At 42.4% G+C, this 14,262-nt stretch overlaps 1 protein-coding gene across 9 annotated transcripts in view; it reads right to left on the bottom strand.

The window, feature by feature from the left end:
- The window catches only part of cacna1da (calcium channel, voltage-dependent, L type, alpha 1D subunit, a), a 73,396-nt gene that overhangs the window by 9,838 nt on the left and 49,296 nt on the right, over positions 1 to 14,262 (bottom strand). For 6 of the 9 annotated variants that reach the window (XM_084348368.1, XM_084348369.1, XM_084348370.1 and 3 more), the window contains 18 exons: positions 13,401 to 13,507; positions 12,644 to 12,731; positions 12,419 to 12,526; positions 12,267 to 12,319; positions 12,027 to 12,173; positions 11,651 to 11,852; positions 11,256 to 11,414; positions 10,738 to 10,848; positions 9,139 to 9,222; positions 4,924 to 4,956; positions 3,852 to 3,980; positions 3,130 to 3,195; positions 2,951 to 3,042; positions 2,618 to 2,777; positions 1,942 to 2,069; positions 1,744 to 1,840; positions 1,531 to 1,633; positions 1,292 to 1,393 (listed from right to left, as the gene is read on the bottom strand). In XM_084348368.1, the coding sequence (XP_084204494.1) occupies positions 1,292 to 1,393; positions 1,531 to 1,633; positions 1,744 to 1,840; positions 1,942 to 2,069; positions 2,618 to 2,777; positions 2,951 to 3,042; positions 3,130 to 3,195; positions 3,852 to 3,980; positions 4,924 to 4,956; positions 9,139 to 9,222; positions 10,738 to 10,848; positions 11,256 to 11,414; positions 11,651 to 11,852; positions 12,027 to 12,173; positions 12,267 to 12,319; positions 12,419 to 12,526; positions 12,644 to 12,731; positions 13,401 to 13,507 (1,969 nt within the window). The remainder of the gene's footprint in view (positions 1 to 1,291; positions 1,394 to 1,530; positions 1,634 to 1,743; positions 1,841 to 1,941; positions 2,070 to 2,617; positions 2,778 to 2,950; positions 3,043 to 3,129; positions 3,196 to 3,851; positions 3,981 to 4,923; positions 4,957 to 9,138; positions 9,223 to 10,737; positions 10,849 to 11,255; positions 11,415 to 11,650; positions 11,853 to 12,026; positions 12,174 to 12,266; positions 12,320 to 12,418; positions 12,527 to 12,643; positions 12,732 to 13,400; positions 13,508 to 14,262) is intronic. The other 3 variants (XM_084348367.1, XM_084348372.1, XM_084348375.1) reach the window with 1 other exon arrangement.

The following is a 14,262-nucleotide window of genomic DNA, read 5'->3' as shown; positions in this document are numbered from 1 at the left end:
CTGCAGACATGTGAGGCACTCTTCATCCCCAATCAACCCCAAAAGATTTAAATCCAAATTATATACATCCATCTTGATGGTGTATATACTGTACCTCGGTGCGCACCACCTGAAATCCTTCGCTGTGTTTCAAAAAGAACAGAAGATCAAACTCCTTGTGTTGTTCTTGTGCATGAAAAGTTAGATCTTTTACATTATATGTATGTTCGTATGAAAAATGACTACTTCTACTGTAATGTTGGACTACTGATGGAGAGGACAGATGAGCAGAGTTCAGGTCAAATAGAATAAACACACAGAACGATTAGAAAATAATGCTACTTTTCAATTAGCTGCAATATTTTAGATACCATTAATCCTAAACAACCATTAATCTTTGAGGATTTATTTTAAGTGTACGAACCAAACTATTTTGGAAAACGTCGGAGAATGCCATTTAATTTACTACTTTAGCACATGCAAGCAAGCAGATCTACAGTATGCATCAAACATGTCAGTATGTTTGCATTAATCCACCTTTGTGCTCGTGTATGCCTTTGTTTTATATGATGTGTGCTAGCCTGGGAATATTGCGCTTTTTAAGGAAATGTTCATAATCTTCATAATCTTTGGCCCATTTGATTTTGAGTGTTTGTGTGAGAATCATTCTGAAGCAGGGGTCTGAATCACTTTGAACAAGCACGCTGGGGACAGAGATCGGAGAGAGAGGCAACACTAGTTCCATGCCACCACCCTAAAACAGAACTGCTTCAGAATATTCTGAAGTGCTTCAGAGTTTTGGATACAGAGATATAAAAGTGTGAGAAGAATAAGCTGTCGAAGCTCAAGCGGTGAGAAGAGAGACAAACGAGAGAGTCAGAGAGGGGAGAGGCAGGTAGAGAAGGAGAGAGACAGAGAGATTAGTGAGAAAGACAGAGAGCATGCTCTTGCACTGTGGTCTATACGGCCATGCAAGCCCAAAGCCCAGCGGACAGTCGGTGGCCTCCATCAGCATCCAGGGCCGGATCAAACACACACATGGATAAGAGACACACTGCTGAGGGGGCAACCAGGAGAACATGAGCAGAGCAGAAACAGCATGATACAGCTTTACCTCTGAGTGAGAATGTGTGTGTGAGTTTTTATTTAAGGATATAGTTATGAAGGAGCTTCCTGTAATTTTATGCAAACAGCATGTGGGCAGCATATGGTGTGTGTGCGATTTAAGCTGCTCTAGCGTGGTGTGTGTGTCAAACTGTAACAGAAGGACTAAATGTAATTTCACTGAAAGACAGAGGTCGGTTCCACTAACCACCAGCAGGGGGCACCACTTGATCCAGCAGCTTCATGCTGGTTCTCTTCCAGATTTTCTTGATGACGGCTCTCAGCTCTTCGTTGGCCTGCTCTAGATTACCTGCACCACAGGGACACAAACGTCCCTGAGAAACCAGCACTCCAGTTCACAGCCATTTTAAATCCAGGCGAGCTCGTAATTACAGGTAACGGAGAACGTTCAGTGAATGCATCAGTATTTTTTAGTGAAGCTCGTACCTTCTGTTTTGATCTTCAGGGCGGTGCGCACCAGTGCAAACAAAGTGGCGTTGAACATGACCGTGCCGTCACTGTTCAGAGGCATGTTCATGGCTACCAGCCTCTGAGAGAGGAGAGCAGACAGAGGCCTTTAACGTGGTAGAACAGGTCGGCTTAATGATCAATACTGTGCATTTTGAAAATTAGATAACAAAAGAAGGGAGGAGCAGAGACCTTGCATGCGACTCTGTGAGGACACAGTTTGCCGAAGCCCAGAGGAGGCTGGATACGACGAAGGAGCGTCACAACATCCAGATGTTTAATTCTGCCCCTGTACGAAGAAAAGATGAAAAAACAGACGTAAGACGCTATGACTAGGTGAAAGATAAAAAATGTAATACTTTTGGATACTGGAGGTAACACAGCACATACTTTGCCTCTGGGTCGTACTCTGACCAAATTCTCTTGAATTCATCGAGGTGGTGTGGACCAAGAATGGACCAATCACGTGTCAGATAGTCAAAGTTGTCCATGATGACGGCCACAAACAGATTGATAATCTAGCCGGGCACAAGAAAGCTGTCTTACATACATTTGCTTAGTCTCATCTTATTAAGCACAATCGCTAGACACGGAACATTTGTAGTTTTTGAACTGTAGCCATACTTGTCAACACTTCAGATTATCCCAGGAGACTTTATTGCCCTCTCCCCGATTGCTAGCCGGGATCACAATTCTCCCATATTTCACCCGAAATTTCACACTTTTTGCTTTTTTAGTTATCATAAGTTCTCATCAGTTTCTGGCACTGTACAGCCTGTAGTGTGCTGTAATGTTGCGTCTTGTCCTCCTCAGTCAGTGAGAGACTGACAAAGAAATGAAGAGGAGAAAGAATATTTGTACAAACTTCAGACGACCCGGAGAGAAGAATTCCCATTTCTTTTGTAAAATTTTAAAAGGAAAGAGACTTCAATTCCTTTTTTGAGGTCTCAAGGTTGGCTATTTTGCTTTCCGAATATCTGTAGAGTTGCCTCGGTGGTGCATGACCAAATATGTAGAGCTAAATAATTTAGTATTAAGCCAAACACTGTTTCATGTTTGTGTGTACCAAGAAGGCGCAGAGCATGTAGAAGGTGATGAAGTAAACGATTGCAAATCCACTGCCACACGTCATCTCTTCGCCGGGGTTGTAGTCGGACTCCGGGTCACACAGCTTCCCCGGCATGCAGGCTAACATGATCTCCTGCCACGCCTCTCCGGTGGCACATCTGGGAAACAGACCAGCAAGATAGACACAAATAAATCACTCGAAAGGTAACCCACTTAAAAAAACTTAAAGATCCCCTCCAGTATGTTTTGAGACATACATACAAATAGTCTGCATGGAATGTGTGTCTGATGTTTTCCCGCAAAAGGTATAATTTCCCTAAATCCTACACACCTGAAGAGAAGGAGCACAGCCTGAGGGAAGGTCTGGAAGTTGTTGTTTCTGTTGATGTGCGTCCCGTCCACCATAGCCACCTTTCCAAACACCTGAAGCACAAGTATCACACACATGAAGTTAACTGCAGCCTTACCAAAACAGAGGAAAAATATTTTCTGTCACATGTAGTTACCAACCTGCATGCCGATGACAGCGTAGATGAAGAACAGCATGGCTATCAGGAGAGCAACATATGGCAGAGCCTTCGGGCAAAAGAGAGGAAAGAAAGTAGATAAACATGAGCGACTTTGCACAATATGTACTTTCTGCCGCGAGGGACATTTGCAGAGTGTTCCCTCTGAGGAGGACGCAGAGCCAGATCTTCTGGAGGCATAAACACTCTGAGTCACTGCTGCTCTGATTCAGACCTGTTCAGTGATGTGAGGGGAGCTCAGAGATTAATTTTTAATTTTTGGGATTTACAAGTAGATTTATCTTCATTCCCATTCGCACAGGTGACCTCCATGGTCGGGTGTTTATGTGCTGTTACGCGACTGCAAACTGGAGCCCGAGGGAAGTGTACTCCATGAAGACAACGTTACAGAGGGGCGTGTGAAGCGTAAATGCAAATATGCAGCAGGTACACTCACCCTTTGCATGTTTTTGCCCGCTAGCTTTCGGCTAATGTAGGGTAAAGTAATCTGGCTGGGGGCAAATAAACACTCTGGCAAGTAACACAAATAAACAAACATGATCAAGTGGTCAAACTTGCTTCGATGGTGGTAAACACCACTAAACAACCACCACTGCTGATGAAAATCTGTCTGAGGAGACTCCAACATTACGTTCGGTCGCATTCAGACTGGATTTCTCTGCAAAACTCCAACATATTATATCTTTAAAATGTACTACGCCTCACCTGAAAGGATTTGATGAAAGTCCAAAGCAGGGTGCGAATGCCCTCCCCTCTGCTGAGGAGCTTGACCAGCCGCATGACTCGAAACAGACGGAAGAAGGTGATGGAGATGCGAGCGCTGTCCTCCGTGTTCTGTGGAGAACCAGTGCAGAGTCAGAGGACAGGAGGGTAATTACGTACGTAGTGAACACAGAGCATCTGGCTGTGCTTTACGGGATGATGAGGTCTGAAGTGAGACCCCAGAGCCAGATACATATGGGCTGAGACAGCAGCACTGCATCTTTACATCTGCATGTTTAGAGTGCTGAATTTGAGCATGGATTAGTTTTCTGATGTAGCGGTGACATCTTTTAGATGTTAAAAGTGCAGGTTTTACTACAGCATATACAAGCCTGTAGATTTTAGGCAATTTCTGGTCGAAACCCAATGAGGCAGGGTCTGTAAAACAGTGTAGCTGCAGCTGATATGTTTCTCTTAGTCTGCGTCCAAAGCACTGTCAGGAGCCCTGTCACTGTACAGACCTACAGGGGAGGAAGCAAGGAGGCAAGCATGCTGGAGAAAACCTTGCCATACTTGACAGGACACATCTGCACAAGCATGGCACCCTCAGTCCAGAGTCACTGCATGCGGAGTCACAGTGGGGCCAACCCGAGCGGGTCGGCCAGGAGGTTCACAGGTCAGAGCTGGGTGACCTGATCCCAGGGGTCATCCATAGGTCACTACCCCACGCAAGAATGGTGGCAGCGACCATGTAGCTGTGTCAACAGTACAAACGTGGGGAGCGGCCTTAAACCGCTCCCACCTAACAGGACACACAGCATCACGTTTGAGTGACACACTCTCCTTAGAAATAACTCCAAACACTTAGGATTATGAAGCAAATTTTTCTTTTTTTTTATGGAAATGAACAAACAAAACAAATGAGGAAAAAAAATACAGAAATGGAAACCTTACCATGAGGAAATAAATCAAATAGAAATAAGCAGTAGATCATAGGAGATGAAGAAAAAATACCAAACAAAGAAATGCAGATCTAAACATAGCCCTAAAGAGGAGGGGGGGTGGAGCATCTTACCCCCAGCTCATCCACCTGAGGAGTCTCCGTTGGCTTTAAAATCAAAGACCTGTATTAATGACTTGCACAGAGACCGCTGGTCTCACACACACACACATTGGGCCAAACATGTAAACATTACATTTGAAAAGTCTCAGTCAAGACGCAGACAGAACAGAGTCACTACTCGTCTCATTGACGGGACAAAACTGTCTTATCGTTTCACTATGACAAAGACACACATTCATGTATCACTGTCTATGTACACACATCGAACATTATCTAAACACTTTAAAGGACTGCCACACAACAGGTTTACATTCTCTATGTAGGGCTTGCATGTCAGGCTGACGAACAACATAAACTTACTTAATAACTTAGTAACATGTAAGACTGGCACACAACTTTATCACTCCCCCGGTGTGATGGTCATTACTGATGGGATTAAATGGACTGTATGGTTGAGATGTCCCTGCTGAGCTTTAGGAGATGTGAATGAGAAGTCGACTCGACTGACGTAACAAATGATGTGAAGTCATGTCATGATAAAAGCGCCGTCTGCTATCCTTACAGAGCCTTGACTCATGGTGGACTGTTTGTCTCCTCTGGGTGGCAATGATTTAATGTGAACCAAGTATTTTGATTTTTGATTTTTTTTTCCCCCCGTGGCTGAAATGAAAATGCTTGAGACGGTTGAGCATAATAAAATAATTTGATTGTCGCTCACACAAATCCACACTCATACACAGTTATCGTCTGGCGATTCAATGTCATTAGCAGTAAATAACAGGATATCAGTAGTGTTCAGCGAGCAGTTGTACACAGACAAAGTCCAGGTGCAAAAATAAATTAGAAACATCGATCACAGTGGTGGTGGTTAGGCAGAACCAGTATAACGATAATGTGATTTTTGCAAAAGAATGAGATTAACTCAGCACTCGAAACAAAGAGATACTCCAGACAGATATGGCTTCATTCAAATCCCTCAGCACATTACTCGACAGTATGAGGTGCAGAATGAGCAGAGATGATTAAAATAATGTAGAATCAGCTTGAGGAGGTTCTTTAGGTAATCCTGGCCACAGCGTTGATGGAGCATGCGTTCAGCATTGCCACGTTGCTGGGGGGGGGAAGCACTGCACGCACACGCAAGACATTTTTTTTTTTAAGATGATGAGGAGCCATCGGTGAACTCATAGCAATGCAGCAACTCATGCATGTCAGTAGTGCCCTGCAACAAAACTGCCATAGCAGGGCGCTCTCACAGTCCGGTGCAGAAAGAGGTGAATGAACGACAGAGGAGGAGGGAGAGAGACGTAGAGGGAAGAGCAGGAGGGGGGGGAACCAGAGACCTGATAGAAATCAGACAGATTGAGTCATACTGGAGGAAGAGGAGAGGCAGAGAGGTGTGAAGAGGGAGAGAGAAGAGAGTTTCACTGTTGGAGTGTTCATGCACCTGACTGGAGTCTACACACCTGCGCTACACATGAGCTCCATTCTGAGCTTTAAGAGCTCACTACAGGAAGACAGAACAAAACACAGAGACAATCACTCACAGAGACACAAACACAAGATCATCAAAGAACCTCAAACTCAGCTGCATTAAACCACCATCAGTGAAAGTGTACAAGAATGAAGTCTAATCCTTCTGATCCGCTCATGGATTCTTACCTGATAACAGTACGCTGAAAGGCTGCTCAGACATTTACTGTCACTTGAGGACTGTAACTGAAGCCTGATCTAAATTTTAGTCGCTGTTTCTATCCAGTTCACACCACGGCTTATCTGTTTTAGCTAATATTGATGCATTAGATCAGCCACCTGTGACAACGAGCTAAAACACAACTTTAAGGAAAGTTAAAGAAGACATTTCTTTCTTTTATTTAAAAAAACAATATCTCATTATGATTTCAGCTTTTCAAGTAGGGCTGCACAATTGATTGAAATTCTACTGAAATAGAAACATGATCAAGTCATAGAGGCTGCAATGTTTGATAAAGCTAAAACATGCTTATAATGAAGTACTGTAAAGCTGCAGAGATGTCCTGGCCGACATCTTTGTTTGGCACAGACGCCAACAAATGTCACCTCATCATGATTTTAAATAGTTTTTTCAGTGAAAACAAAAATTGTGAATCAAAAATGATCATTCCCACCAATCATAGCTCATATCCCAATCATAGTATCTGTCAAAATAATTGAAATATACATTTTTTAACCATCTTGTGCAGCTCTATTTTCAAGCAACGCTTACGTTTCACAGATTCTGTGTTAAAACTGTCCTTAATGTTGTGTAGGATGGACGTTTCCAAGCTCTGAGCTCCAGGGCCATTCTGTCTGGAGGTAAAGGTCGAGGGGTATGGCAAGAGAGAAAGGACAAACTTCACAAGGCTCTATGGGAAAAAACTGACCGGAGGGGAATGGAGCGGGTGGCCAAGCGCCATCTGTGAGAGGCGGGACATGAAAAGGATGTTACAAAGGAATGAGGTGAATGGTTTCCCAGCATGCATTAGGAGAGGTCGCAGTGGTTAGAGTGAGCAAGCAATAAATCAAAATGCAAACCCATTATAGATCAGCTATTAGAGATGATTAAATGATAAAAGTTTAATATCTGATCTCGCCAGTTTGCTGCATGACACAGACAGCAACAACTACATGCAACGCAAACCACAGATAAACATAAATGGAGGATGAGAATGCCTCACAAGAACCAGTATGACAGCCCTTGTGAAATCAACATCAAGTCCCCAACAGTCGCATCACACACACATTCATTCATTCATTCATTCATACATACAGCACACCTTAAAGTACACTGTACACATGTAAAACACACATGCAGAACAATAATAATAATTAATAACCACCACCGTATGTTTTAAACAAAGTTAGTGCTTGTTTATACACTCATGCAGACACACATTTCCGAACTGAGAAAACACAGAAAACATGAAATATAACTCCAGAAAAACAGCACTGCAGCTCAGATACGAGAGCACTCAGGAGGGGGAGGGTCGGGGGCGGATCGAGTCTTTGGTACGCTGCATCTCTAACAAGCACCTTCATCACCATGACTGTTCATCTGAAACTTGAAATTTGGTCTCAAAGCCTTCCTGTCTTTGGTTTGTGTGTCTTTGCCATTTTTGTACCAGTTACACTCAACTGCAGCACAACAAAGCCGATCACAGACGTTTAGTCTTTGTTTTAGGTTTTTTATTGAAGAGCGAAGCCTTAAATGGGATTAAATGGGAGTATTTTTGTAGTTGCTCAATGTACAGAGTAAGTAATCTATTATGACTTTTATTGCTCTTTCAAAGCAGCTGACTCACTAAGTTTGATCAATATGGAAAATCAGTGTGTTACTTTTCTCCAACATAACAAAATCTATTTTCGCCTGAGTCAATAAAACATTAACTGACCAATTTGGTTATTCATCCACTGTAAAGGGGTCCCGAAGATAAAGTTGTTATACACCACAGGTTACACACAGAAAACATTTTTGTTCATTGCCATACTTGCCTCTACAAGTTTCTATGGAAACAAAACGAACAAGAGTAAGAATTAGAAAACCACATCAGAAAAAATCATCTTGCTCTGAACCAAACAGGCCTCAGTTCACAAAGAAATGTGAGGAGACTCCTGTTTCGGACACATATGTTCACTGCCAGGGTCCGAGGGTTTACAATCAGCATGTTCATCAGAAAATTATGTCAGGATTCCTGCAACAAACAGTACTGCAACACGTGGATAATATGACATTTAGCAGAAGCAAAGATCCAACACGACAGGCTATATGAGTAAGTCATAGTACTGCGGATGTAGCACTAATAACAGGATGTAAATGAAGGTCAAACTGAAGCTTTACAGAATAAGCCAATGGCACTTTGACAATTATGAATGCCTTTTCACAAACAGAGATGCAAAGTTTTAGCACGCTAACTATCATGATGAATATGGAAGCTTTCACTACAGTTGACCAGATAACAATTTAAAATGGAAAATAGTTCCCTGAAGAAAATCTGAGGGGTCTTCAGAAGATAAACAGAAATAAGAAAGTTTGTTTTGAAGACCTCTTAAATAATGAAAAAAAAATCAGAGAAGAACAAAAAAAAAACCCTCCTTGAGTCGACATTGCTTCATTTTTATCAGTTTTCAACAAATAATTCTGTCAGTTGTCATGTGGCTTTCCTGCAAGGCTTCAGTTCAACTCAGGAGGCAGAAAAAAGTAGTACTTACATTAACTTCAGTGATAGCGATATCGACGACGCTACCAACAACAATTAAGGCATCAAATGTGTTCCAAGCATCAGCGAAATAGTGCTGTTAATGCATGGTGGTAAATGTAAGGGTAAAGATGGAGAGTGAAAGAGAGAGGGAATATAAAGGGAGATGATCGGGGAAGAGTGGCCAACGGAGTGAATGAAATTGCAGGGTCAGGGAGGACAAGAAGAGAGGGAAAAAAGGAGATATAGTGTTACGAAAGATTAGACAAAAAGCCAGAAATCTGCGCCAGTGTGAGCCGAGACGGCCCCGACAGAGGGAGGCGAGAGAGCAGCGGGACTCGTTGAAGCTGAGCTTACTTACATCAATCTCACTGAGAACAATGTCTACTATGCTGCCAATCACAACCAGGGCGTCGAACACATTCCAGGCATCCCCAAAATAGCCCTGAGTGAGGTGGAGCGAGCGGTGTGCAAGTGGGATGTGAGATCAGCACAAAACAAGAAGTCTTTATTCTTTCACTGAAATGTATAAGGACTTATTCTGATAATTCAAAACAGTGAGTCTAGAAAAAGGAGAAAGTCAGCACTGCACCCCACACTCGGTCTCTTACTAGCATCCTGTCCTTCTTCTCAACACAGAGCTGTTGGGCAGCACAGTTGAGGGGGAAATTAAGGGAAATCATTCACTGACTGACTCGCTGCTCCACTCTCAAACATTAAAGCAATAGTTCAACATTTTATAAGATCAGACGTTTGTTCACTTGCAGAGTTTGATGGCAGCGTTGAATCCACCCTCATACACGTCCACTAAATATGAAGCTACAGCCAGGAGACGGTTAGCCTAGATTGACATAAAGACTGAAAAACAGGCAGCTAGTCCGGCTCTGTCCAAAGGTATCCAAATCTGAGATATGTCAGGTACCAACAACATGTTATTAAAGGAGCTCGCTCATGTTAACATTGTGAAATGTACATACAGAGTATGTTTAGGTGTAGGCAAGAAAACTGCTTCAAAACACTCAACATCATTGTCTGTGTGCTAACAATGTAGCACAAGAGTGACACAGTGAAACCAGGTTGTTTTTACTCAGCCAGCCATTCTTAAATATCCTCGTTTCACAGGAAATTTCAATTCAAATCTACTACTAAATACTAACGAGATAGAGTTAGCATGTCTTAGTCCTGGAACACAACCAGAGGCACGGTTCGGTTTTACAGCAGTTATGTGCAGGACTATTTCTCGGCCTGGAGCAGTGATATCCACCTATCACCACCACTGGAGCTCACTATTAGCACACTATGACCTCCTGGAAGACTGTTTTACCTTTGGACAGAGCGAGTCTAGCTGTTTCCCACTGTTTCCAGTCTTTGTGCTGAGCTATGATAGCTGTAGCTTGATTTTTAACAGATGGATATAAGTGTGCTATTCATCACCTCATTTACGTCTCTGCAGTATCCTTGAATATTCCTTTGATACTTTAAATAAAACTGTGTAAAATGTTCGTTAAAGTAGGTAAGAAAACACTGTGTGTGTGTTTAAGGTACATTTCTGTTTGAGTTAGTGTGTGTTTGTGTTCTGGTTGTATGAAACGACGTATGCAGGTCGACTCACCCTGGGTTTGAAAGCGATGAGTTTGAGAACCATTTCCACAGTGAAGACAGTGGTGAAGACCATGTTAAGGATGTCCATCACATAGTTGAAGAGCGCCGACTGGCCGTAGTGCTGCAGGACGGAGATAAAGAGGATGGTTAAAGAAAACTGAAGCAAAGGGAGCTGCTATTATTTCAATAGTCACTTAATTAATTTTAAACAAAAAAAGAAGACAACATTGTTTAAAAATGAAGTAATAGCATTAAAAAGACCACCTTTAAAGCTGCTAAGTGTATATTTTCATTGATTATTGCATCCTTCAAATGATTCTGGAGGTTTATGTTGTGAGAAAAATGAAACAATCTCTGTGAAAATTGATGCTACATGCCTGGAATCTGCTTTTTTATACCACAGTGTCTTTTTCATTTTACCACTAGGTGGTGCATGGCGATTAGGGAGGTACAAAGCTGGCAAATATAAGACAGACTAATTCAAGAGCTGATAGGTTTAGGTAACGTAAATACAGTGTGACTTCTTACCTGTACAGCCAGGCAGAGCGTGTTGAGCATGATGAGCACAAACATGATGTACTCAAACCCAGTGGAGTTCACCACATACCAGAACTTATACTGGTACGGGTTCTTAGGGATGTACCTCCTCAGTGGACGAGCCTTTAGAGCGTACTCCACACACTGACGCTGTGCAGACGTATACAAAACTGGTTAAAAACACACTTCATACTACATTTATATGAGCTACAGTCAGCTTTTCTGAGGAATAAATCTTCTGAGTGTACAGATAAATGTACAGATAGATGATAACATTTTCAGGGCTCAACATATTATATCTATATATTTCAAGCATTCCCGCAGTTTATTTTTTGACCTAACACACACATAAACACACATGCTGTGAACCTGGTTCTGACTCTGACCTGGTTCTTGTCCAGTTCACAGTTTTTGTACTCTTTCTCTCCTTGTTCCTGAAATGTGACGATCACGAAACCTACAAAGATGTTCATCATGAAGAAAGCAATGATGATGATGTAGATGATGAAGAAGATGGAGATCTCCACACGGTAGTTGTAAATGGGGCCGAGGTTCTCCCTGTTGGAGTCGATCGCCTTGTATAGTAACCTGAGAAGAGACGAAAACAGAAAGCTTTGGATCCGAGTTCTCTGGATGTCATCTGGGTTTTGTTCGGTTCAAATGATGAGCTTTTGTTTTTCAACTTTTATATTTGGTGTTGATAATACTGAGTACTGAATACTGAATTTTCAAAGCATAGGGATTCAAAAATCTGAATCTTACGCAGGCCAGCCTTCAAAAGTGGACACAGTGAACAGAGCCATCATAGCCATGAGGACGTTGTCAAAGTTGAAGTCGCTGTTGTGCCACAGTCTTTTGTGGATGGTCGGCTGGTTCACATCTCCATCTTTATACAGGATGTAGGTGCCCCTGTGAGAAAGTGTTGCATGCAGGTTTAGCCCGAGACTCTGATAATTACTGCAAGTAATTCTACTGTGAAGGAACAAGACGAGTAAAACTAACTTGCACTCTTCTGGGCTGGACTTGGCTTCATCCGTGCAGCGATAGAACTTTCCCTATGGAGGAAAAACCAAACATTTTTTTTATTCCAATTAAACATATTTTAAAACTCTGTCTTCATGCGTAATGCTACATTTTTTTTTTCAAACTCTGACCTTAAACAGCTGCACCCCTATGCAGGCGAACATGAACTGTAGCAGAGTGGTGACGATCATGATGTTACCGATGGTCCTGATGGCCACAAACACACACTGCACCACGTGCTGTGAAACAGAAACATACAGGTTTGTAAACTGCGGTGTCCTTACTGCACGGAGAGGTCTAAGATTGTAGTTCTTGATGTGGTAAAGCTGCAGGACGGCTTTGTGATGAGGTTTCACCTTCAGGCCTTTGGCTCGGTTGATGGCCCTCAGGGGTCGAAGAACACGAAGAACCCTAAGAATCTTCACCACTGAGATGGCCGAGGACCTGAACAATGGGGACAAACGGGTGCAGGGTCAGTTTTAAAGCAAGACATTCTCGGAAAGGATCGATGAAGAGCTCGTTTTTTTAATGCAGGAACTTTCTGATGCGGTGGATTTTGCAGGGCTGACCATTACTGACTATTTAAACAAAGAACTTGCTGCTACTTGTTTCCAGCTTTGTTAACACAATAAGATGCTACTAGAATCAATACTAGGACAAGGGTGGACCATTTCTTATAATGTTCACTGAGAACAGGCAAAGATATGTTGGCAGCTTCCTGACTGATCTAAAAAGAAAGAGATAAAGAGAGCAGCTAACAGGATAACAAAGAGAGTCAACTCTTAACCGCTTACAACAGAATTAAATAACCACAATACACACAGCAGATCAGATCATCAACAGAACAGATTTCAGCCTCCTTTTCCACCTCTTCATTGTTTTATCTATTGTCAGCCTCATTTGCCTAATTTACACAATAATAACGACACGCCATCAGTATCCTCTAATAAAGGCTTCAAAATGAAACATAGGCATTAGCCCAAAATTATTATTTCAGATATCACAGGCCAAGAAGACGACGCTTTAATTGTTAAAACAGAAATCCAGTATCGTGCATCCCTAACAAAAGCTGTGCTGTTCAGAGAAAATCAGTCTGCATGTGTGTGTACTCACTGGATGCCAAAGGAGACGAGGGAAACTCCCACCACCAACAGGTCCAGCAGGTTGAAGTAATTCCTACAGAATGCTCCTTTATGAAGGAAGGCCCCGTATGTCGTCATCTGAGGAGAGGACGGAAGAAGTTAGAGGAGCAAAAGATAAAGAAAAAAAAAAAGAAACACTTTTTATCCAACACGCACGAGACTCGCACAAATAGTTTCACTCCCGCTCCACACTTCAGAGGACAGAGACACACAGTACGAACACATGAGGAGAAACATATGCTCACATACATCACTCTCCACCTTGCACACGCACACACTTCTCCACACTCTTTTTGATCACTCTGATTCGGGGTGGCGAGCTCAGAGCAGTGAAAACAGGAAGCTAAATCTACCCTCGCCACCCCCACGGCCCTTAACTACATGAATGTAGTAGTAAGTCATTCATTTCACAATCGACTATGGGATGAGGCAATAAAACATGCATTTTGTTGCCGCGATGTCAGGGATATTTACTACCTGCAAAAGCTCTAGTTATAGTGATTGGAAAGTTGAAATGGCCTTACTGTCACATTCATGCGGACCGTCATCTTAAAGCACATTCCATTATGTTCTTTAATAGTTGAGAATAAGGGGAAGCAGCTCCCAATTCAAAAACTTTCAAGAGTTCAGCAGGCAGAGAAGAAAAACCGGCCAAAAATAACTCTTCTTTCAAATAATAAAAGTAAAGGATTCATTTTCCGGGTGCATGTAAATGTGGAGCCTCGCAGAGAGAGACAGTGCTAACGAGGAGCATCAGAGAATTTTGAGTAAAACAGCGATTAACTTTTTTTTTTTTTTGCCACAAATGGCTCCAGACACAACTCCACATTTCT

This window comes from Pagrus pagrus (assembly GCF_965226575.1).
Source record: "Pagrus pagrus genome assembly, chromosome: 3".
NCBI lineage: Eukaryota > Metazoa > Chordata > Actinopteri > Spariformes > Sparidae > Pagrus > Pagrus pagrus.
Note: the sequence above shows the minus strand (reverse complement) of the source record. Positions and strands in the feature narration are given on the sequence as shown.